This window comes from Onychomys torridus, chromosome 3, assembly GCF_903995425.1.
Source record: "Onychomys torridus chromosome 3, mOncTor1.1, whole genome shotgun sequence".
NCBI classification, from domain to species: Eukaryota; Metazoa; Chordata; class Mammalia; order Rodentia; family Cricetidae; genus Onychomys; species Onychomys torridus.
Window position 1 is genome coordinate 107,783,614 of NC_050445.1, and position 25,600 is coordinate 107,809,213.

Here is a 25,600-nt window from a genome sequence, read left to right on the forward strand (position 1 = left end):
AGAGCAGGGGTGCAGAGGAAGGTCTCAGAGGTCCTGGGGCTAGGAGGCAGCTAGAGATCAACTTCCGGGCTCACTGAAGGAGTCGAGGGGAGTGGTCAGGTGGCTGAGGTCACTTGAGGGAATGGGTACATGAGGAAGAGGTCAAGGACAGACATTGGGACACTCTAGGAATGGGCAGCAGGGAGGCGGGAACAGTGGACTGAGGCAAAAGGAAGCAGAGGTCACCAACCCATAACTGCCTCCAGGCTAGGGCTAAGGTCCCGTGGAGGCGTTGCCCAGCCCTGCCTCTCCTGCCTGTACCTGGGAGATAATGGCACTAGGCACAGCCCAATCGCTCAGTGCCACACCGGCCAATGCTTATTCATGTTCCTGTGGCCACACAGTGGGTCAACACAGCCCCTGACCTTCATGAGTGACCAGCTGAGCAGCTGAATCAAGACAGGCAGAAGGAGACACATCTGGGTGAGAGGTGTGAGGTGCCTGGGGCTGAGCTCAGAGGACTATCTACCCTGGTCCTGCAATGCCAGCTGCCTTTCAGGGTGGTAGCATTTGAGTTGAATCTATGAGGTAACTAGGGGACCAGGAAGGAGAGTGGGGTAGGGGAAGAGACCCTTCCAGGAGAGGAATGGGGACAGGAAAGTGACAGTTCTGGTTAGCCACCAGAAAGACGATTTACAGCTGGACCGGCACAGGGACCCAGGAGTTTCCCACAGCTGGGAGGACTCACAGTATTGAATGGTAACAGCCCCCCCACACACGGGATCACCACAGGGCCAGGAAGTTACAAGGACTGATGAGACTCACTGTCTTGTGATCCAGGGGTGGCCATTTCACAGACGGGGAAATCTCCCCCAAGGGATGCCACTGGCCTGAGTTACGCAGCCAGCAGGGACAGAAGCCAGGGCACTTGGTCCAAGCTACACGCTTTCCTCACGGCTTGCTTCCCACTGCCAGGGAGGCCCCAGACCTGAGACTGCACTGCCTCAGCTCCCCACAGTCCAGCCCAGCTGGGAACTTTTAAGAGTGGAGCACAGGGGGCCCTAGCAGAGGCCACACCCACTCCTGTCCCCAGCCTCAGTGGCTCAGGAACCCTGCCAGAGCTCCTCACAGGAACTAATGCACCTGACCTCCACGGTGACCTTCAGAGGCAGGCACCATCATCTACCTCTTTCATGGAGGGGGAAACTAAGGCTCAGAGGGGTTAGCAGACTCCAGCGAAGCCACACTTCTTCCAGGCATGATCCTGCCCCTCCCTTGCCTGAGTTACTACACCTGAGTGGAGCAGCTGGGGAACCCCCAAGCCCCCAAGCAATATTTGCATGGAACAGGAGGGGAGGCTGATAGTTTATGCAGAGAAAAGAGGGAAGAAATAGAGCATGCTCATAAATCTTGCTGAATGGAATGTAACTTGGCTTTCTTATCCTCGGGCCCATCTTCCAGCTGCTAAAGACCCTGCAGCACAGGTCTTAGTGGCCGAGCCAGGGAGTGGCAGGTGGGAGGACATCCTGTGAAGGGGGCTCACATGCCTCCCAACAGTCACACACAGACCCAGCCCACCCAGGAGGGGCTGCCACCACCGGCAAGCATGTCAGGAGGGCCATGTTGTACCACGGCTGCAGCCAGGCAAACATGTCGGCCAACACCGCTGCCCAGCAGTACACAGGAGTAAGAGAACATGTCCAGGCTGGACATGGTCCCCAAGCACAGGCAAGACAGACAGGACTCTGGTCGCAAGCCCTGAGCACTCTGCACCCGGTTCCCACCTCCCACACCTTTGTCTCAGCTGTCTCCCTGATTTGTGCCTTTCCCCAGCTCCATGTCCTGCCCATTCTTGGAAACAGGTGTAGATGCCTCGTCCCCTGGGTGCCACTGGCAAGAATGACATCTCCCTTTGCCTGTGTCCCTGTCTTAGCATTGGCCAGTCTTCCTGACTTGCCCACTACTCAGGGTTATCTCTGAGATGCCCAAGTCCATGGCTTTGTTTCCTCAGTGAGAATACCAGATGACCCAGACACAAGACAGCATGGAGCCCTTCCTTGCCCACAGAACCCCAGAGTTCCAACCAATCAGGTATAGGTAGACAAGAGGCCCAGGCATGTGTGGGCTGACACAGGGTCCACACCCTCCTGCCCACTGAGGGAAGACTCAGGGGAAAATGCCACCTGCTCAGGGTCATACAACAAATGGAGGCTGAACTGAGTCATCTGGACCCAGTACAATCCATTCTCCTTTTGGGAGATTCCAGATTAATCTATAGGCAATCTAAATGACTGAGGTGACAGGCTACATGACCCAGGCTGTATGCACACTGCACATGTCCCACAATCCTCCTAGGTATCAACAGCTTCCAATAGCTGAGAAAAGACAAGGTCCAGAGCTACTAGGGTCCTGTTTCCAGCCCGGGCCTCTCCGCCTCCACACTGCTGCATAGTTCTGCTACCCACATCTGGCCTCCCTGTCCTTGACACACCAGGGAGCTATCTCATTAGCTTTCTTCGTCACAGGCATAATCTGGGAACATAGCCACCGAGAACAAGCGGGACAAGACACCGGGACACGAGGGTGTGACACAGAGCGCAGCAGGCCGCTGTGTGGGAGCTCACGTGCAAAGGACAGGTCCTTTAGCATGTGGCATGATGTGGTGGACTGGCATGGGGCAGAGCAGACAGCCGTGACACAGGCGGCAGGCAGGGGCTCCAGCTTACCCACACACTTCCTATGTGCGTTGAGGATATAGCCCTCTGCACAGAGCACTGTGTGGTTGACACAGTAGAAGGATCCCAGGGTGTTCACACAGAACTGTTGCCAGCTACAATCGTGAGTGCCCATCAAGCACTCATCTTGGTCTAATGACAGCCACGGAAGGAAAAACAGAAGGCTGTTAGAGAAGGCATGGCTGCCAGGGGCATCCAGGGACAGAGAGAGAAAGAAACGAAAACAAAACCCAAAACAACCTATGTGCGCCTGTCAGTGTGATGGCTGAACCTTGGACCCAAGTGGAGTGTGTAAAACTTGAAGATGTTAGAGCTGGCTCCCACCGCCCAGTAAGGGGCAGATGGAGTAAGACTCAGAAAGGGCAAGCAACCAGCCCACGTTCACACCACAGGCAGCAAGCTGCCGCCAACCCACTCTCTGTCATGTCCAAGTCTGCACCCACCAAGGAATTAGCAACAGAAGAACCTACAAGTTCAAAGGCTTTGGGGTCATGGCCAGCGGCATTCACAGAAGGAGGTGGGGGACCTCCAGAGGCTGCCAGGCGAGGGGCTATGCAAAAGGGTCTCCACGGGCAGGTTTTTGAAGTTTCATCAGAAACTCAAATTTGGAAATGTTTTAAAAATTCTCAGGCTGTCCCAGCAGGGAATTCCTGCAATTGTTTCTGAGAACAGAGTAGGGCAGGTCTCCTCCTGTGTGGGAGCTGGACACACTCTCACAGATGCTCCTTTGCAACCTCTGGCTTCTACCCCTCAGCTCCTCTGCTGGAGCACTCCCGGAGAGAAGGGGCTCGTGGGAGAATGAGAATACCAGCAGAGGCAGCATGCTGGGCACCCTGGTCCCAGGTCCCTGGTGGGGATCAGATCTGAAGACTTCTGAACCAAGATAACCTTCTCAGTCCCCAGAGCCCTGGGGAGACTCAGAACCCAAAGAACACAGTATCCTCTGGGCCTGTGGTCTCCACCACCAGAGAAAAAGGTTGGTCAGTTGCCACCAGGCTATGTGTCTTAGCTACCTACCTTCTCTAGACTAACAGGACAGTGTCACTCATATACAAACTGAGGCTCCAGAATGATTGCATGTGGGATCTGAGCTTCATAAAGGTATGTGGGCACCCTCTTGGACAGACCTGATCATTATATGCAGACATTCAGACTATGTCTCCTGAGCCTGAGCTCATACATATCCTGGACCTGTAGCTCTCTATGCCACCTCTGTCCAGATAGGAGGGGTAAGGTCCTGGGATTTCTCAAGCTGGTTCAGACAAAACTTACTGAGGAAGCCAACCAGCAAGTGTCAGAACTACTGTTCCCACTGTGCACTGTGTGCTAGGAGGTCCTAGTCTACAATGACCCCACCAAGACAGGACCTCACCTTCACTGGTCACGGGGGGCAGGGTGGGGGGACTTTGGACCATCACTCTTCATGTGCATGTGGCAGAGGAAGCTCACTGTCACCAATGTCAACTCTCCCTCCATGACTGAGGCCCTTCTCCCCACTTCAGGCATGCGGGGTGGGGGTGGGGGGCGTGAGGCCACTTCTGGTTGTGCCCCTGACACAGTGACACATCGCTCCCTTCTCTCTCTCTCCACCTTGGCCTTGAGCATGGATGAACTCAGAGACCACAAAGCAAGCTCAGCCACACAGACCAGGCCAGCCCCCAGGGAGCAGTGAGGTGAGTATGGCCCATGTCTGGCATGGGTCTGGCATGGGTTTTGGTTAGAACACAAGTTCTCAGCTTTCTCAGGGCCCCTAATCAGGACATCTGGGGAGTCTGTAGAGTTCCCAGGAATCTGTATCTACACTGCTCTGCTGGGGTTCTCTGTCACAACAGCTGAACCTCATGATCAGAGTGAGTTTGAGGTCCTGGTCACCCCTACCCTAAGACCTCACCACAGGACAACCTGACCTGCAAAAGTTAGAGTGTGACCCCAAGGTACTCACCTTCACAGGACACGCCATCTGCCATGATGGCATAGCCAGGGAAGCAGGAGCACATGGCTGTGCCTCCAACAACACGGCACACCTGCTGGCAGGGCCCATTGTCTGAGGGAAAATTCCTGCAGTCAGAACACATAAGCCTTGGCCCTGACCATACTGCCCATCCCCCAACTCTGCGATATGGGTGGGGGGTCTCCGCTGCAGGCCCAGCGAGGCAGAGATGTGGAAAGATGAGAACCCCATGCCTGTGCCTTTTCACAGGGTCCCCAGGAGGTGGTTCCAGTCCCCAGCTGGCACTGGGAACAATATTTTGAGTTTCTCCCACACACCACTCAGATGCTAAGCCATTCCTTGAGTACTAGGGAGGACACTGAGGAACAGAAGGCAGGCAGGGAGGACTTCCCAGCATTCCTGAGTGAAAATTTGGCTTTATAGGAGGAATGGGACAGAGCAGATGACCCACTTGACCAGGGTCACATAGAGACCCAGAATCCCCTGGTGTTGCCTCTTCCTCCTCCGACATCACCAGGCAGGTTCCACCCCCTCCACAAAGCAGAGGTACCCGATTGGCCTGGACCAGCTCATATACACCCAGCCCCAGAGCCCACCACACCACATGGCCCAGGCTTGTACAGCTCAGGCCCTGTAGAGGGCACATCCCTCCACTCACCTTTGCAGGTGTTGGGCTGTGGCACAGGCAGTGGAATGGTGTTGGGAGATACTTGGGCAGACTCAGACCTCCTCAGTGCAGACTCAGACCTCCTCAGTGCAGACTCAGACCTCCTAGGTGCAGACTCAGACCTCCTAGGTGCAGACTCAGACCTCCTAGGTGCAGACTCAGACCTCCTAGGAGCAGACTCCCTTGCAGCGTCCAACCGTGGCGCGCCTCCATCTGTTGTTATAAGCAGAGCATACAGCAGGGGGCAGGCTTGCATCTTCTGTCTGGCCTTGGACACTCACAGGCAACCACACCAGGCACTGACTAATGACCTCACTGACCACTCCTCTTGCCCATTCACAAAGGAAGAAACTGAGGCCCTGGGTACAAGCACACCTTGGGCAAGAGCTATCTCACAGCTACTGGAAGAAGGCAAAAGAGGGAAGGAAGAAGTAGGGGGTGTCTAGACTAAAAGGCAGCTCCACCCCGTACAGCTGGCAGGGAGAAAGCCATGACGCTAGGACACAGCTAGGGCCTGGTGAGGGTCTCTGAAGCCCGAACCCAGCTCCAGGCAGTCTTCAGAATTCCCAGAGCTAGAAGCCTCCTCTGGCTTCTGCCAGCATCAACCCAGGGGCAGCAGGAAGCCTAGCCAGGCCACCCTCCACTGGCAAGACAAGCCTGTGCCTGGGTTGCCTACAGCTCACCTGGGCGGCAGGTACGTCCATCACCCTGCAGCTCGAATCCAGGGAAGCAGGCACAGCGGTAGGAGCCCACGGTATTGATGCAAAGATGCTGGCAAAGTTCCCCAGGGAGCAGCAGGCACTCATCCTGGTCATCTCCCGGTAGGCTATTGGGCAGTTCAGCCTCTGTGCCCAGTGATAGAGCCTCCCGGCTTGCCATCTCTGCCTCTGAAACTGGGGTGGTTGGTCAGCATTTGGAACATAGCCAACTTGGCCAGTGTGTGGCTGAGCCCACAGGATCCAGGAAAGCAACAGAGGTTCAACAGATGGGGACAGAGGAGTGAAGGAGGGGTGAAGGGGAGGATGGATGGATGGGTAGGTAGGTGGATGGGGGATGGATGAGTGATAGTGAACCCATGGTAGTCCCTTCAATAGGACAGGACTATGCCTAATGGGGGCTCTTGCTAAAGTGCTGAACGAGAGTCATAGAAAGAGTTCTGGCCTAGGTTGAGACAGATCAGGATGTGACGTCTGTCTGCAGCTTCCTTAGCTGTGCCAGCACTGGGTCTCTTTGTGACTCCAGATCCTGGGACCCACTGCCTACTCTGCAGAGGGCCACAGGGGAGAGGAAGAGGAGGCTGCTGCTGCTGGGCAGCTCTGCCCTGGTCTGATACCTCAGCCCTTGCTATCAGCCTCAGGCAACAAAGAAGAGAATGGAGGCGTGAAGTTGCAGCCATTGACTTGACATAGGGAAGGTGTCTGCATTGAGCTCCATCCTGAGAAGGCCTGGGTGGTGCCCACAGCTATCCTTGAGGACCTGGAACTGTGACTGGGCAGAGGCAGACCAAGGCCCAGGTTCCCTGAGCACACCAGCATGTACTTCCATGGTCCAGGCCTTGCTCATTGCCAACTGTGTGCCCTTTCTGACCATCCTCCCAGCAGAGAAGAAAGGGGAGGGGATATGCCTGAGGCCATTGCAAACAGGACTTGAAGCAGGACAGTCTGCTCTCACCACCAGCGTCTCTCAGGCCCAAAAAGACTCCAGAAGCTCCTCACAGGAAGAGGAAGGATATTATGATATCATGTGAATAGTTAAGTTGGATGGGTGGACCCTGCCTGGCCAAGTCCTGTTCTGACCTCTGATTCTGGGTTTCTTCCTGAACTCTACCTTGAACCATTCTCTAGGTAGTGACTTGTTCTTCAGAAATCATTGTTTTTAACCAGCACCTTGGATGAGCTGTTGGATGGATGAGTGAGTGAATGGATGGGCAAGTAGAGGGACAGATGAATGGAAAGATGGATGAAAACGGATGAGTGGGTGGGTAGGTGAAAGAATAAGTGAATGAGTGGGAGGGTGAATGAGTAGGGAGGTAGATGATGAATAGATTTGGGAAGTAATGAGGAAGTGGAACAATGAATGGGTGGATAGGCAGGTGGATGGATAAGAAGTGGATGGATGGACGGACAGACTGATAGACAGGTGACTAGGTGGAGAAATAGATAAGCAGATCTGCATGATGGGATGGGGAAACAGTGGAAGGCTGTGACTATAGCCAGAGCAGCCAGGGTGGTGAGGAGAGGGTACAAGGGCAGATGGTCACTGGTGATTGGTGAGTGGTACAGAGAACTGTGTGGGACCGCCATGCCAGTACAAACTTGGTTAGAGTCCAATCAGTAGCCGCAGAACTCTATAGAGCAGAGATCAAACCTCAAACCACATACAACAATGGACCAGGGTCCCCAATGAGGCCTGAGGCTACCCAGCCCAACCATCCTAAGGGCCCTAACCATCCTCCTCCAACTGCCTCCACCTGGGAGGGCAGCACCCACCTCTACGTGGGGTGGCCTCAGGCTCTGGTGGCCGACGGACCTCAGGCACTATGAGGGGGTCTTCGCCTTCACAGCAGGAGAGCATGACATGGTTGCAGGGATAGCCCAGGTTGGGGTTGGATTCGCATGATTGGCCCTCAGCCCGCACACGGAGTCCCAGGCCACAGCAGTCACAGCATTGCTGAGGAAGACAGAGCATCAGCATCAAGCCCTCAGAGCCTACCTGATTTCCCACGGTCTATGTGCCTGTGACTCATCCAGGGTCTGTGGGCATAGCCTGGGACAGGTTCTGGGGTGAATTAACATCATTTAGATCCTCTGTCTGCCTGTGTGCTCTCCCAGGGTGGAGGGCAGCCCACCCCTACATCCCAAGTCTAGAGAAGCGTAGGACTAATGTTAATTTTCTTTAATGAATAAATAAATGTCCCTTTGGAAAGAACTACAAATGAAGCCTAGCCCTACTCACTATGCCCCACCCTTAGAAGCAGACTCCAATCCTGACAGCTCAGCAAAAAGACAGCATTTCTCCAGGGCTCGTACAATCCCGGTGACGACCTAAAGTGCTCGTGACAGGGTTGACTTGGAAGTGTACCCGTCTTGCTCTCCCTGGTCCTCTTTCTTAGAGTGTATACGTGCTGGAGCTGCTGGCATCATGTCAGGTCATGAAGGGACCTGAAGCTAACACTCGACAATGACAATTCAACAAAAAGACAGAGGTTGTATCCCTAAGGATACTCAGAGCCACCCAGTGCAGACTGCCAGCCACCACAGGGAAATCTGATTTACATTGTCAAACTGTGATAGCAGGCTGCATGCAGCCACAGCTCCAGCTGACCAGCCTCCCTGGTACCCAGTCTGCAACTGGACAGCTCAGCAACTCAGAGAGTGTGCATGTGGCTCCAGCTTGGGGTGACCAATCATTTGCTGTGGTCACGAGGATTAGCTAAAAGTGATCATGTGCCCACTTTGAACCTGGGCTTCTAAAGGTCTTGCATGTCATTATAGTGTGAATTTGGCAGATGCCTACTCCAGGGCCCAGGAAGGGTCTAGTGGCAGGTCTTAAGTCACCGAGGACACGCCCTTGAAGGGGACTTGGGGACACCGGTCTCTTCCCTCTTATGTGAGCAACTGCTTCTACCATGCACACCATGCCATGCCACCTCACCACAGCCCCAAAGGCATCAGGGCTAAGTAGATGAACTAAACCCAAACCTTTCACTCTCATAGGGGCATGGTCTCGGGTGTGTCACAGTGAGGAAAGCTGAGCAACACATGCTTTCAATCTTTCTTAGAACTCTATCTGAACCAGGCCCAGCCAGCCCACTGTGGGAGAGAATGTTCCATTCAGGGAACAGAGACAGCCAGTTTAGCTGTGGGCCACCTACATCATCTGGCTCCAGAGGAGCCACCGGCCAATGACAGCCACACAAGCCCAGCTGAACATTTTCTGATGCCACGCCAGCCACAAGCACAGCTCCGGTGAGTGACATCCCAGTCCTTCATGCCCACTGATGCTGCCATGCCCACTGCCGAAGACCACATGACCTCAAGCTCCAGGTGCTGGCACTGGGCCTTGCCTGCCCCAGGGTGGACAATTCCTTGCCTCCATTTTACGCATAGGGAAACTGAGGCTGAGAGAAGGGAACTGGGCATGGGGTGAAGGTAACCCTAGAAGCAGGACTCTACACCTGCCTGCAGCAGCAAGAGCCTCTTCTACTACCCGGCCACACTTCCCCTTCCTCTTGCTTTAGCTTGGGCCCGCCTCCAGCCTCCAGCCTCCAGCACACACATGCAAGGAAAACCAGCTTCTAGGCCCTTGTATGGCTTGCAGCCATACTGATTCTAGGGCTACTGTGCACTCCAGCACAACCTCCACCCACAGACCTCTTCAGGCACTACCTTCAGGCACACCACATCCTGCCACACTCAACCAGACCTGCCTCAGAGAAGGCACGATGTCACCTGGGTTGTTGATGGAGTTCGATGCTTACTTTGTGGATTTGTTGACGAATGCCATGACTTAACATTTCCTGGGCAGGGGGTGAGTCTACCTCCCACCCCACCCCCAAGATGTAATGTCACCCATATCACCCACAATTGGGGAAGGGGGGACTTGCCTGGTACAGGGAGACGCCACAGGTATCATTGTCCTCGACTCCACAGGCTTCACCTTCCTTGGCCCTCACAATGCCAGCCATGCAGCTCTTCTCCTTCAAGTAGGAGACACAGCAGTGCCTCTGGGCTATCCTGAAACAGGGCCTGCTTCAGTGCCTGTCTTCTTGGGACCCTCCCCAGGAGGGTGACATCCCCCCACCTCACAGGAGGGAGATGGGGTGGAGTGTAGAGAAAGGGAAGCCCCAGCCCGAGGTCTGCAGCAAGTGGGACCAGTACTGGCAGAAGGGCAGGCACAACCCCACCATGTCATATGGATTTGATGTGGGCCTGGGACCCACGGGTCTCAGAGCTGTGTCCTTGACCTCTGAAGGAAGGTGTTGGCATTCAGAGTTCCACTATCAATCCGGAGAAAGTTAGAGACTCAACCTCAGAAAGGACAGGGTAGATCTGGTGGGGAGAGTGGTCACTACCTGCCCCTCTCTGATGTTGGTTGTTTTTTACTCTTTACTTTTTGGGGGCCTGCCACCCAGCTCCCAAATAAACACATGGAAGCTTATTCTTGCTCATAAAAGCCTGGCTTTAGCTTGGCTTGTTTCTAGCCAGCTTTTCTTAACTTAAATTATCCCATTTACCTTCTGCCTCTGGGCTTTTACCTTTCTCTATTTCTGTATATCTTTTCTTTCCTTTTTATTCCATGCCTGGCTGAGTGTGTGTGGCCAAGTGACTGGCCCCTTTTCCTGCCCCTTGATCTCTCTTGCTTCCCAATCCCTCTTTTTCTCCTTCTATATATATATATATTCTCTGCCTGCCAGCCCTGCCTATCCTTTCTCCTGCCTTGCTATTGGCCATTCAGCTCTTAATTAGACCAATCAGGTGTTTTAGACAGGCAAGGCAACACAACTTCACAGAGTTAAACAAATGCAACATAAAAGAATGCAACACATCTTTGCATCATTAAACAAATGTTCCACAGCATAAGCAAATGTAACACTTCTTAAAATAATATTCTACAATACCTGTCCACATGGCTAATCTGTGGAAGAGGAGGTTGATGAGCCAGCAAAGCTTATGTCATGGGAAGCAGGACTCAGCACTAGTTGGGAGGGACACATGCAGGGGTCAGCTGTCCAGTGATGGAGTTGTGGTCCATGTGGTGATAAGAGGGATGTAAGTATACATTATGGCTGCAAAGCTCCAAATGCACGGGGTCTGAACAGTGTGCATGCTCTCATCATTCAGTAACCCCAAGTTGGAGTAGCAAAAAAAAAAAAAAAAAAAACGAAAGGGGAGGGACCAGGTTAGAATTCAAGTTTCTCTAAAGAAGGCAGGGTGGGGCCAGGCAGGGTGGTGCACGCCTTCAATCCCAGCACTTGGGAGGCAAAGGCAGGCAGATCTCTGTGAGTTTGAAGTCAGCCTGGTCTACACAGAGAGGTTCAAGTTGGTAGGGCTACATAATGACACTCTATCTCAGACTTAGAAGAGTCTTAGAAGGAGGCAGAGGTGGACGTTAGAAAATATCGGTTCTAATTCTGGCCATTACTCTCTGGACTTTACTATCCTTTTGAAAACTGAGTAGGCAGTCAAAGATGAGAAAGGAAGATAACAGCAAACCAATCCTGGCAGGGGAGGCAGAGCATGCGCATCTGAGCCGCATCACAGGTAGCAGAGAAGGACAGAGCAGCCACATTCTGGAACATGCAGGGTGGCTGAGCTGGGGGAGGGGGAACCCCAACAACCCCAAGGTGATGATGATCTGTTGAACTTGCTCTAAATTGCACACCATTGCATTTACCCACCGAGACAGCCACAGATTCGTGTGGCCAGATGGCTCACTGTATTCACATTTGATCACCTTCACATACTTGGGGCCCAGGGAAGGCAAGAGCAGTTCTGCCCAGCCCAGGTCTCTCACCTGCAGACATCGCTGCCAGCGCCATTCTCAGGGATCTCCTGGCACTCATCATTGTCAATGGCCCACTGCTGGCCGGCTGCACAGCATGTCTCAATCAGGTCTTTGGTGGAGCCTGTGGGTTGCAACGAGGAGGTGTGGCTGGGTTTGGGGGCCACCAAATGCAGTACATATGCAGGCACTGGGCAAGGGAACCACTTACCCCAACCCCACCCACCCCCTGCCCTGCATGTCCAGTCCTTCCCTTCTAAGGAAGCACTGGGGAGACTTGGTCCTTCTGCAGGGTGGGTATAACAATGGGTAGCCAATGACTGGCTCCAAGGGCATGCAAATGTGTGTGTGTGTGTGTGTGTGTGTGTGTGTGTGTGTGTGTGTGTGTGTTTGGGGGTGCTCACTCCAGAGCCCACAGGATCAGACCACACAAGCAGCAGCTGACCTGTGATTATCTAGTCCCTTCCCCATCCCCTAGACTGTTCTGCCAAGACATGTCCCTAAGTGAATCATTACAGACATCAGAAGCCCTGACCGGGGTTCTGCTTCTGAGGAGCCTGACCTGAGGAGCCCAGATGGGGCAGGAGACAAGAAAAGAGCTTCAGGGGGCTTGTGGGATTCCACTAAGAGTTATCTTAAGCTGCTTTTTTAAAAATTGTAATGATGAAGTCTAACTAATAAAAATTAATACTAACAATTATTATAACACAATGACCAAAACCAAAATTGATGTATTTAAATAGTGGTTATTCTTAATACAATAATAGGAAATTTAGCAGAAAAAAAATGCCATTTAAAAGAGAAATACAGGACTGGAGAGCTGGCTCAGTGGTTAAGAGCACTGACTGCTCTTCCAGAGGACCCAGGTTCAATTCTCAGCACTCACATGGCAGCTTACAACTGTTTGTAACTTCAGTTTCATGGCAAAACACCAATGCATACAAAATAAAAATAAATAAATTTTAAAAATTTAAAAAGATAAAAGAGAAATCCAGAGATAAATCAGCAGTAAGAATTTTGTCCAACAAGAAGGGAATCTCTTTGTCTCTCTCTCTTTTCTTCTTAGATTTATTTTAAGTGTTACTTTGCCTGCATGTATGTGCACCACATGAGTGCAGAGCCCATGAAGACCACAAGAGGGCATCAGATCCCCTGGAACTGGAGTTATAGGTGGTCTTAAGCTGCTATGTGGGTGCTGGGAATGGAACCTGAGTTCTCTGCTAAATTAGCAAGTGCTTTTAACCACTTTATTTGAAACACATACCATATATGCATACTTGAGTAGAGGGTCTATGTACTCAAGATGTAAATGCTCCTATATGTGAGCTACAACTTTAATACAATTATAATAAAAGAACCAATCTGTTTATGGGGTTTGTCAAGGTGATCCTGAAATTCACATAACTATCCAGGCCTGGAGGAACCAGCCTGTAATCTACTACTCAGAAGGTCTTGCAGCAGGATTGTAGTTCAAGATCAGCATGGGCAACTTTGTGAGACTGTCTCAAAATGAAAACCTAAACACAAAGAGAAGCAGGGTTATGGCTCTCAACCAGGCTGACTCCTTTCTTTTCCCTTTTCAGGGATCAAATTTCCTCAGAGAACGTCTCCTTGACCTTTGTGTACCCCAACCCCATTACATTACCCTACTCAGCCTCCATTTACCAAAGTGACTATATAAAAGTATACAAGTTAGGCAAGGAGGTACATGGTTCTAAACAAAGCATTCTGGAAGCTGAGGCAGGGGAATTACAAATTTATGGAGCCTGGACTCCATAAAGACACACACACACACACACACACACACACACACACACACACACACACACACAGTGTACCATGTGTATGTGGCAGAGATGACCCATTGGGTGAGGACCCAGCCTTTAAGACATAATGAGCCTTGGGTGGGGCACTTCATATCCAAATCCTAATATTTGATCTTCCTTCTGCAGGCTGGAATCTTCCCTCCCTAAGGCTTTTCTAAGAAAGCCTTGTGGGATAACCAGATTGCACCAGATCCTGGGGTCCTGGCCAGGCAACACATGATGGATGCCTTAAGAGATAACAGTGACAGCCGCGACGTGCTGAGTGCCAGCAACAAGCCAGGCGTGGGGCCAAACACTCCAGCTGTTGTTACTCCTCTGCCCAGAGGAAGTGGAGGGCTAGACAGCCGAGCTTCACTTCCTCTCTTCCCCTTCCCTTCCAGGCAACATGGGCAACTTGACCCAGCCAGTCCTGAAAGACCTGTGAACCCAGCCTCCAGCAGGCCAAGGGGCCACCTCCACATGGACTTGGTGGTCCTCTCTTCTAGTTTCTTGGTCTCAGACCAGAGTTAAGCCTGAACTTGTAGACTTCCACTATTGCCCCGGCTTTTCCCACCCCAGCTTTCTCACTTCAAAGGCATCTGGAGCTGTGACCTCATGCTGGAAGGTCAACCTATTTGGTGCATAAGGGGGACTGGGTCTAATGTGGACTCAACATCTAAGATATAGGAGACAAGGTCACAGTGAGGACTCCACCCCACAATTCCCAAGATGGTCCTAAGGCAGCTCCCACGGGCCTGGCTCCTTCCCTGACCTCAGACACCTCAGCCTCCATCTCTGGGGATTTCTTGACCTCTCTGGCTTCTGGCCTCTCCTCTTCCTCACACTCTGACTCTAGTGACACCCTCTGATCTATGGGCTTCCTATGTTGCCTTGCTTTGCCCCCTTGTCTGTACATAGCCTAGTCATAGGAATTTGCACCCCACAAGCAGTAGACTTGCTTCAGACTGCCCCTGGCTTCCCAAGGCTGGGATGTTCACATCCTTCTGATGTCTAAGCAGCTGCCTCACAGGACCTTCTTGTGTCAGTGAAGTCCCTGTGTGTTCTGAGGACTCTCTAGGTCAAATCCACACCCCCCCCAGGACCACCTCCAAAGCACACACAGCCCACCTGTCTCCTCTCTTTGCCTCACCTCCTGACCCTCTGCTTCTCCAGTCACTTCCAGGATGGTACCCAGGTGACTGTCCACACACCAGAATCAGATGAGGACTCCTCCGTGACTGTGCAGTCCCATTCTGCCTCCTCTGGATTGGCTGGGCCTCCCTATTCCTCCCAAGGACAACTGGGGCTTCCTCACCTCCTGGTGAACAGTGACATGGCCTGGCACTGGCCTGGCTCTGGACCACTCTGCTATGGTCTTTGGAGTATCAGGCTTCAGGGTCCTGGCAGCCAGAGAATACAATTGCTCCCTGACCCACCTACTCAGCCAAACCCCTGGATGAGAGAGAGAGAGAGAGATTTGGAAAACCTGCCCTGCCACCTGCTGAAAGGGAAGATGTGCAAACTCATTTTGCAGAGATTTTGTTATTAAGAAAATAAGAAATGGATGCCCGCGGGTCCCAGGTCACTGAACAGCCCATGCTAGAAATGTCTCCAGAGACATGGTCCCTATGCTACAACAAGTCACCAATGATGACCAAAACCATCACATGACATGTTCCTATCCCACAAGCATGACATGGGGAAAGACACTGGCCACAGGAAGAGACAAAAACAGGAATGGATAAGGTAACAGGACTAGAAAAATCCCATAGTGAAGACTGAGGCCTAAAACTTACAAATGATATAGCAGCAACCCAGACAAAAAGACTACAGACAGCATGTTTCCACCCAGATTCACAGACAGAAAGTAGTGTGGTGGGCACCAGGGGCTGGGCCTTAGTGTTTGACAGGGACAGAGTTTCAGAAGATGGGAGATCTCACTCCAGTGTGACTTCATTTAATTATGTTCAGCTGCACACTCAATACTCATAAATTTCATCTTATTTTTTAAAACACATTGCAATACAATATAGAGAACTGTGAGCTGGAGCTTCCCTTTCCAGGAATCTCATATACTGACAGACACCACCAGGAACCCAGACAGGAGGGTCCCAGACGCATGATGCATTTGTGACAGCAAAGATTCCAGAAATACCTAACAATCAGAAATGAAATAGTGAAGCTGCTCCCAGCCAATCACACACAGGTGTTAAGGAGCCAGAGGCAGGTGTGTGCACGAAATGAAATCATTCCTGAACGTATTTCAGTCAGAGTTCAGGAGCTATATAAACTGTAATCTTTTAAAAAGATTACACAGATATGCACCAGGCATCTGAGCAGAGACCCACGTCCCAGCAACAGATGGTGTCTTGGGGAGGAGCCTAGCTTTCTGTATATTGCAGGCAGGTATTAGCCATTCCAGAACTCTTCCCTTGTAAATAGATTCAGAGATTCCAGAGACTATAACCTCCTTTGATCACAGAACAATGGATGTCCCAAACAATCCAGGCCAGACATCAAGACCTCCTAGACAGTCCCCTTTTCCTGACATAAAAGCCCTGAAGGATTCTCCTGGTGGGGGGGGGGGAGCAGTGGGAATCTCCACAGGGCCCCACTCAACAGGATGTTTGCTTTGAGGGCCTCAGCACACAGCCCAGAGAATGACACAGTATTGTGGGTTCCACCAGCCTAGAGGGAGGTGGTGACATTTCCTGTACAACTTAGGGTGAGCCTTTCTGGGCCACCCAGGAGTCCTGAGCATTGTTATGAGGCCTGTGAAGTAGACAAATCAGAGAAGGTCCTGACCTCAGCTCTGCCTTCTGCCCCAGGTTCACAGGACTGGGCAGAGAAGTGATGGGGACCCAGAAGGAGCCGCTGGGATGGGGGTTCCACATAAGCCGACCCAGCCTTGCTTCTCTATGTCTAGCTCTCTGCCCCCTTGTTCTTCCCAGCCCTATTAGCACACACATGCCACGGACCCCTGTCTCCCATCAGGCTGTCAGGCTCGCCTGGCCTCAAGCCTGGCTGGCCCTGCTGTGTGCTGATACGAGCCTGAGTCCAGAAGTGACTGCAGAATTACAGCCTGCACCTGCGACACCTTTCCTGGCTCTCAGTGGAGAGCCCTGCCACTCTGCCACTTTTACAGCTAGACAAAGGCATGACCTATTGTATGCCACACACACTCAGAGGCAAATGAGAACAAAAAGGGCCAGCCACAAGGAAAGGTCCTCAGCACCACAATTCTCATGAAGATGACTTAAAACCAAGAGGAGATGCTGTTCTACTCTGGGGTCAAGGACGAAAGATGGCTGTCCCCGGGATGAGTCCAAGATGAGAGTGGTGGGACCCCACCTGTCACACATGCATGTCAACTTTGGGGTGCTCCAGAAAAGCATTGAGAAACGTCAGTCAATGCTACACACCCTCTAGTTAGCAGATTCCTACCTAGGTGTGCAGTGTATACACAGGGAGACCTCCTGCCTCCCAAAGACACAGAGGGATGCTGCCAGCCACGCAGCCCGAAATGTCTATCTGCATCAGAGCTGAGCAGCAAGCTATGATTCACTCCCACAGCAGAACTGTACTGAGACGTTCTGCTTGCCATCTCAACGGGGGCCCGCAATTAACACTAACAAAAGCAATTTAACTGCTACACACAAGAATGTGGATGGGACCCAATGTGTTTCCTTCCTCCAAAAGAACCAGACACAAGTCGGACCATTCCATTCTATAAAACAAACTCAGGAATAGGCAAGGGCATTGGCAAGTCAGAACAATGACTTTAATGGAGCCAAGAGGGAGAAAAGCTAACAAAGTAGAGGCAACACCAGGGAACACAGGTCTCTGTCTGTGGGGTGGAGTGCCACATGTGTGCACAGGTGTGAACTCTCTGAGCTGTCCACTGAGACCTGATGTCTGCACATTAAGTTCCAACAGGGCATTTGGCAAAGGCCTGTTCATTGTGCTACATCAAAAGACACTTGAGACTGTGTGTATTAGGCTTCAGGGGACTTTTGGAATAACAAACCCAGGGAATATAACCACCACAGTAAACCAGACGCTGGCTAGCTAATCATCCTTGATTAGATATTGCCTTTACAAAACAAGCTTTACAGCCCTCCTTGGGAACAATTAGAGAAAGTGGAGCATTAGATGGCATTAGGGAATTAGCCGGGCTAGATGTAGTATCTATTTTTTAGAATTTTAAGATACAGAGTTAAGACTGAAATGTTTCCAGCATGCGTGTACCTATATGCTTGGCCCTCTTATCCTCAGCCAACTCAGTGTAGGAAAATATTTCTAAAAGACCTCTATCTGCATTGAGCGAAGATGCACAGACATCCTTCTGGTGTTTGTTGCCCAGACAGTGCAGTGTAGCAGCTATGACCATACTGTATTCAACCTGCCTCAGGATAACCAGTGATGTGCAGGTGTTCGAAGTAGGATGCACACAGGTTCTGTGCACAGGTTTTATATAAGAGACTCACTGGAGCATCCTCAAACTTTGATACCCAAGATGGAGTGGGGATGTTCCTGGAATCAATTCCCTGAAGATACCCAGTGGTGATTCTCTGTGAGTGAGTATCTTAGCTAGAGTTTCTATTGCTGCGATGAAACACCATGACCAGAATCAAGTTGGGGAGGAAAGGGTTTATTTGGCTTATACTTCCACATCACAGCTCACCATCAAAGGAAGTCAGAACAGGAACTCAAGCAGGGCAGGAACCTGGAGGCAGGAGCTGATGCAGAGTCCATGGAGAGGTGCTGCTTATTGGCTTGTTAGGTCTGCTTTCTCATAGAACCCAGGACCATCAGCCCAGGGACGGCACTACTCACTGTGGGCTAGACCCTCCCCCATCAATTACTAATTAAGAAAGTGCCCTACAGCTGGATCTTATGAAAACATTTTTTTTCAGTTGAGGTTCTCTCCTTTCAAATGACTCTAGCTTGTGTCAAGCTGACATAAAACTAGCCAGAACACTCTGTGTGTGTGTGTGTGTGTGTGTGTGTGTGTGTGTGTGTGTCTGTGTCTGTGTCTGTGTCTGTCTGTATGTGTCTGTGTGTGTGTGTGTGTGTTGGGTGATGATGCTGTCCTCCAGGCATGACAACACTATTGCTGCCTTGAAATCAAAGCTGTAGTGATTGCCCACACAATCCCTCTGAAGGCTGAGTCTTCTAACATTCCTTTGCGGAAGTGAGGCATGAACCCTGCCTGCTCCCCAAAGATGTGCAAGTAGTTAACAGCTGCTATTAGGGGACACACATTACGTTGTTCATGTTCTTGTAACCCCAACTAAACCCATGGGCTCACCAAGGTAGACTTGGGCGGAATCATTTGGTCTGACATCATGATCTTAACTGGGGTCAATAGACATTTGTTCATGCCTCCCCAGGAAATGTTAACACAAATGTAAGTACATGTGTACTCATGTGTCTCTGTGCATATCAAGTGAGTCTGCCCTGGATGGTAACAGTCCCACAAGCAGTCCTAGGTGCCCACCATGGATTGAGTGAGAGAAGGCCTGACTCTCATGGTCAAGGGCACATGCCCAGAGACCTAAAGGCATACCACTAGGCCCTCCTCCTCCTCTTCTTCCCTCTACCTCCTCCTCCTCCTTTTTTTGGTTTTTCAAGACAGGCTTTCTCTATGTAGCCTTAGCTATCCTAGAACTCACTCTGTAGACCAGGCTGGCCTCGAACTCACAGAGATCCGCCTGCCTCTGCCTCCCAAGTGCTGGGATTAAAGGCGTGCATGCCACCACCGCCCCGCCAGGCCCCACTTCTTACAAGTTCCACTTCTCACAGCACTGAAATGGGAAAAAGCCTCTCCACATGAACCTCTAAACAACAGTCTAGATCTAAACTGTCAGACACCCCAGCTTCAGATTCCCACTGGTCACGTGGCCTCTCTTCAGGTGTCCACACCTCACACCAAAGCTTCCAGTATGCCAGCATGAGCAGCCAGCACACAACCGAAGGCCATCTATATCAGCAAGTGTGCTGCTATGCCCACACCTGGGAAGCGGCACAAAGAGGGTCCCGTATCCCTTGCCAACTGCACCTTCTTGACTCCCCTCCCCAAGCCTGTGCCCTCTCCTCATTCTTTCAAGCTGGTCTTCCACCCTGCTCAGCCCTGTTTTGTGCCCAGCAGTGAGACAGCCTGAAGGGGCAGAAGCCTGGAATCGCCATGACATGCTGGCCTGACTGCTTCTGTTCCTCAAGCTACAGCCAGAGCTGATGCTCTCCAGGCGTCCTAGTGGCAGCTGACCGACCATCACAGGATCCTATTGGTCCCCTCATATCCAATCAGGCCCCTTCATGAAACTGCTTCCCAAGGGCTTTTGCTCAGCTGGGAGGGGTCTTCACAGGGAAGGGAGCTCTGGGTAGGAGTCAGAACTCCTGGTTCTGTCTCTGAGCTTGCTGGACCTTTGGTAGGCTCCTTACCTATCCCTGACCTCTTCACAGTTCTGGTTGTGTGCCTGGGGATGGGAAGGAATAGGGAAGTCAATACACCCAGCAGCATGGTCAGGCTCACTGCACACTTTCTTGGTGCTTTAAACTGTCTGAATGAACTGCCAATATTTATATGTTGGGACCTTACAGATGAAATTCCAGATCCCAGGCTTCCAGAGAAAACCCAGAGTGATCATGCTCAGCTTCTCTGGCCCAGAAAACAACGGAACCAGCAGCTTCCATGCAAGTGGGATCTGAGCTCCCACCAGCCAGGCATCTCTAATTGCTTCCAGACCAGGAGCCTCCCAAAGGTCTGCTGGCCCCTGGGCATTGAACCCCAGCTGGACCCCAGCAGGATAGGCCTTCACCTCTGCTTCCTACTGACTCCCAGGCACCCAACACAATCCAGGAGTATGGCCCACAACCATGCCAGTGAATGAGTGGAGAGGGCAAGAGAATAGGGGCTGAAAGTAAACCAGAGACCCATCCCCAGCTAAGTGGCTCTCTAAGCATGACCAGGACAGTCAGACCCTGTGCTCAGCTTCCCACACTCCACCATCTACATCCCAGAGGATCTGGCTGTCTGGCCCCTGGAGTGAACGCTGCAAAGAGGCCCAGGCCAGAGGCCAGAGAGGAGCCGGCAGTCTGCCAGCTGTGTACCAGCCCTGCTCTGCCCAATGGGCCCAGTGCCCTGTAATAGTTCCAGAGCCTCCATTTGTTTTGACAGCATAGTTGGGCACTCAGGAGGATGGCATACAGGGCTACGAAGTACCAAGGCAAAAGGCCAAGTGGGTAGTCAGCACATTTCTCTGCTTTATTGGCCTTGGGACCTCGGACAGTTCCCTTAACCTCCCTGGGTCTCAGTTACCCACCTATAAAATGGGTATAAAGATGGCAAACCCCTGAGGGTGTCTCAAGACATGAATAGATCCATACACAGCCAGAGATGAATCTAGCACCTGACATACAATCCACCTGCTCGCCCTTGGTAATGGAATGTCACCTCACAGCTAGGCAACACTGCAGGTAGAAAGGACTGGAGGCTGGGCATTCACGCACAGCTGGCAAAGGCGTGTCAGGGGAGTACAATGGGAAGGGCAGGCCCCGAAGAACACTTAGCTGGAAGGGAGCACAGCACAAGGAGGGGGCAGGCAGGGAGGAGCACTCAGCTGCACATCTGGAGGCAGCTGGGATGACAAACACATGGGTGGGGCAGGAAGTAAGCAGCTAAACACCCCAGCCCATCCCCAGCAGGCCTGGCCCTTGGCTCTTTCTCAGGCAGGACAGGCTTCTGACCAGCAGAAAAGACACAGATCTGTTCAAACAAAATCACAAATCCATCCTCCTTGCACTCCCCAGAGCACAACAACCCCCCTGCAGGGAAAGCAGGGAACACCATACAGCTCTGCAACCACGCTGAGCTGGTCCACGTGGCATTAGTAGCCCTAACAGGATTTCCTACATAACTGAGGCTCAGAGAGGGTGAGTCCCTTGCTTGCGATCACACAGCCAGGAGGGCTGGAATCCACTCTCTGAGAATCAAACTGGGCTCTTTCCCAGTGTAACTCAGCACCAAGCTGGGAAGCACTATGCAGTCATAGGAGTGAGGGCCCTGCAGAGTCCTGCAAAGTCCTGCTGTCTTCCGGTGGCAGGACTGCCGTAAACCCCTTTTACAGGGCAGCCAAGTGATTTACCTGAAGGTTATACAGTAAGAAAGAAGTGAGTCGTCCAAGCAGGGGATCCTCTCAGCAGGCTAGGCAGCAAGAGCAACAACACATCCTCTGCCCTTGTGGGGATCACGGGGAAATGCTTTTGTTGTGGGGAGCAAATAAGATAGGGCCCCTGAAGCCCCTGCCACAGTGCTGAGGGCTGGCACTTAGGGGTAGAGAGACCTTTCAATGTCTTGCCACTGCTCATTCCTTGGGGCCTGCTGAGGACTGTGTAGCCGCTCTCCTCAGGCCACTGGGCCTGGGTCAGCCTCCTGACAGAGCTGGCTATGGAGAGCATCACAAGCTGCAGTGTCACTGGTGCTGAGGCTGCACACCAGGACCACTGTGTACTCTTTCATCTTCGGGTTAGCACAGGCTGCAGCATACCAGCTGAGGATGAGAAACCACGGGGAGCAGAGATGAGTCAATGTGGGTCAAAGACAAGGCCATGGGGAACAGGGACAAGTAAACAGCAGAGACAAGGCCATGGGGATCGAAACCATGGCCAGGGAGAGCAGAGACAAGGCCATGGGGATCAGACCAGGTGGAGCAGACATGAGACCATGTAGAGTAGAGACAAGACCATGTGGGACAGAGGGGACATCTGTGAGGAATACCAGAAGCACCAGCAGTGTCATGGCTTGGGAGCATGGCAGAGAAGCAACCCCACAGCCCTGGAGGTGGCACGTGGCCAGGAAACCCCGTAGAGAGCTTCCTGAGTATCCTAGAATCCGGAACCCACACTTCAACAGGCAAAAGGAAGGTGAGTAGCAGCCACAGGTAGAGAAAGCAGCCGGGACAGGATGTGGTGTCCTAGCATGATGAGAATAATCTGGAATTAGATTGGAATGATTTTTGCATAACTGTGAATATATTAAAAGGCACTGAACTACGCATTCAAATACAGGGGACCTTATGGTCATAAATGTGATCTCGATAAATCTGCTTTTAGAGAAAGACATTAAAGAAACAGAAACTTTAGAGAAACCTGGTCCCCGTGGCATGACAGCCCCGAGAGACACCATGAGGACACCCCACTGTGGAGATGAGAGACTGTTGAGAGAAATTGATCCCCATGGTCTTGTTCCCCCAGGCATGGTGCTGTACATCTGTGCTGGATAGTTTGTGCTGTCAACCTGACATAACCTGGAGCCACCCGTGAAGAGGGAATTTCAACTTCTCCGACTGGCCTGAGGCCAAGTCTGGAAGAGACTGATGATTGATGTGGAAGGGCCCAGCCCACTGTGGGCAGCTCCATCCCTAGGCAGGTGGGTCTAGACTACATAAGAAAACCAGCTGAGCATGTGTCTGAGGCTGAGCCAGGAGGCAGTTTTCCTCCATGGTTTCTGCTAAAGTTCCTGTCCTGACTTCCTGTCAATGACGGACTGTGACCTGGAAGTGTAACCCAAATAAACCCTTTCCTCCCCAAAGTTGCTTTTGATCATAGTGCTCAATCAAAGCTACAGAAATCAAATAGGACAACACCTTTAATCCCAGACCTTGGGAAACTGAGGCAGGAGGATGGCAAGTTTGGAGCCAGACTAGGTTACACAGCGAAAATCTGTCTCAAAACAAAACAAACCAATTAAAGAAAGCCACCAAAGGTCCAGCCTTGGCTTCAGACCCTCACTGTGGGGACAACTGTAAAATGTAACCAGTGCCTATAGGGAGGATTGAGCCTAGGAAACCCACATGAGCTACCTGTGAGTCCTCTGTGGGAACTAGAGCCCACGCTTCCCACAGGGAGGCAGGGTCTACTTGCCACCATCTTTGCTCTGACCTTCAGAAAAGCCCACTAACCTGGGATGACAGTCTCTGCACTCCATGAAATGGGATGTCCCCATCGTTTCTCTCAGAGCTGTGTCACTCCATGCTTCAAACAGTGACCTGGAGTAACAGACCCAAATCCAACTGCCAACCACTGTCGGTGACACCATAGCTCAGACAGAGAGTCAGCAGCAACCAGTCTGTCCGGTGGGAAGGGCTGCCTCCCTTCGCCTGCTTAGTGGCTGGCCTGTGGTGTGTGAGCCCAGGAAGGCCGTACCTGCCTATCATTCAACAACACCAAGCAGAAGTGTAGTTTCCTGGAGGCCTTCCCATTTCTAATGATCCCCAGCATGCTCTGCAGAGAAGCTGACAGATAGACCAATGAGGGCCAGGATGGTAGGTCGGCAAAACAGAGGCAGGGTACTAGGATCATACTGTTCAACTTTCCCTAGGGGTCCTAAGGGCAATGGATCCAACCCCAGCATAGCCCCCAAACAGCAGGTGCGCCAGTCCCGTACATGAGCCAGCCTGGCCTCTGCACAGCCATTGTAGGCTCTAAGTTGTCTCTAGACTACAGTCACGCATCCCTTTGCTGTGTGAACTGCTGTGACGCTGTTGCTTAGGGCTCAAAGACCAAACTACACGTTCCATACAGTTCCAATTCTTTTCTCAAATGTTTTGTAGCCAGTGCTGGGGGAAGCACGAACCATGAGGTCCCCTGTGTCTCCAAAGCTCTGACAGGAAGGTCAGCACACTCACTACAGCTGATGAGCTGCAGACAGGGCCTTGCTGAGGACATCAGAGGCTGCAGAAGTTGGGGAAGCCCCAGGCTGCTCTCCACACCACCACCACCCCAGCAGCCCTATACTTCCTAAATGCAGGCCCTATGAGCGGGCAGTAGGGAGGAATGGGATCAGCAGAGCCCCAAGTTCCTGAAGGGGACAACTTATCCACAGCTCTTCATCCTTGTGACTTCTGTGACACCTCACAGGTTTAAAACCCCTGTGGGCTAAGACAGGTCCAAACCTTTTTGGTATTCGGAGTGCTGAGGATAGACAGGTGGCCCTGCACATGCCCGGCTGCACTCTACCACCAAGCTATACCCTGTGTTCCTTTGTTGTTTTTCCTTTTGAGACAGAGTCTCAGTACATTGCCCTGGCTGACCGTGATCTTGTAGTCCCACTGTTCCAGCCTCCCAAGTAACAGATTATAGCTATGCCCCACTGGGCCTGGATCTGCATCCTAGGATAGGCATAGTGCCCTGGGTTTGGTTCCCACCCCTGCACCAACAACTCTCCCTCATATCAGCCAGAGGATATCTTAATCAAATTTCATCCCCATTGGCTGCAGAAACTTTATAGACACTCGCCCTGCCTGGAGCCCCTTCTCTCACAGCCCTCCAGTGGCCACAACACTAAGCACAGTCACTCCCCTCCCCCTCCAGCAAGCCTCCCTGACCCACAAGAGAAGTCCAAGCCCCCTAGATGGGCACAGGACACCACCACCTCATGCCCAGCCTCCCCTCACTGAGGCCATCACATCTGTAACAACTGAGGCTCTGACAGCAACCCAGCTCACCCAGCTCTCCCCAAGAGCAGGGAATTGGATTTTGTTCAGCATCTGCCTTAGTGAAGGTGACCAGGTCTCAGAAGAGGGTCACAGGACACAGCAATGCAGACTTCAAGATTCTGCCGTTTCCTGTCACCATGTCCACAGGCCAGAAAGAAGCCAGAGCTCTGTGGAACCCTCTGGGCTTTGGTGGGGATAAAAGGGCTTGATAGTCACTGAGTTCATACACTAGTGCCCAGAGGACAGTGCCTGTGCCAGTACCTGAACTGGAGCATCAGTATAGACCCCTGCCCTGCAGAGTGAGGCCCCAAGGAAGGGGCCCCTTCCTGCTCAAATTTCTGACGATCTCTTCAAGGCCAGGGCCACCTCCTGCTGTTTCTGCAGCTCCCTCTGCTATGCTAGCCCAGCAGAAACAGCACCCTCCCAAAGCCCCTTGAGTGACAGCAGAAACAGACGTCAGA

General features: G+C 52.0%; 1 protein-coding gene across 2 annotated transcripts in view; it reads right to left on the minus strand.

Annotated features, from left to right (window-relative positions):
* The window catches only part of Fbln2 (fibulin 2), a 63,247-nt gene that overhangs the window by 9,788 nt on the left and 27,859 nt on the right, over window positions 1-25,600 (minus strand). Inside the window, exons 3-9 of one of the 2 annotated variants that reach the window (XM_036182465.1) lie at window positions 11,849-11,960; window positions 9,939-10,068; window positions 7,822-8,002; window positions 6,016-6,225; window positions 5,324-5,545; window positions 4,657-4,758; window positions 2,706-2,846 (exon numbers count right to left, since the gene is read on the minus strand). In XM_036182465.1, the coding sequence (XP_036038358.1) occupies window positions 2,706-2,846; window positions 4,657-4,758; window positions 5,324-5,545; window positions 6,016-6,225; window positions 7,822-8,002; window positions 9,939-10,068; window positions 11,849-11,960 (1,098 nt within the window). The remainder of the gene's footprint in view (window positions 1-2,705; window positions 2,847-4,656; window positions 4,759-5,323; window positions 5,546-6,015; window positions 6,226-7,821; window positions 8,003-9,938; window positions 10,069-11,848; window positions 11,961-25,600) is intronic. The other variant, XM_036182466.1, reaches the window with a different exon arrangement.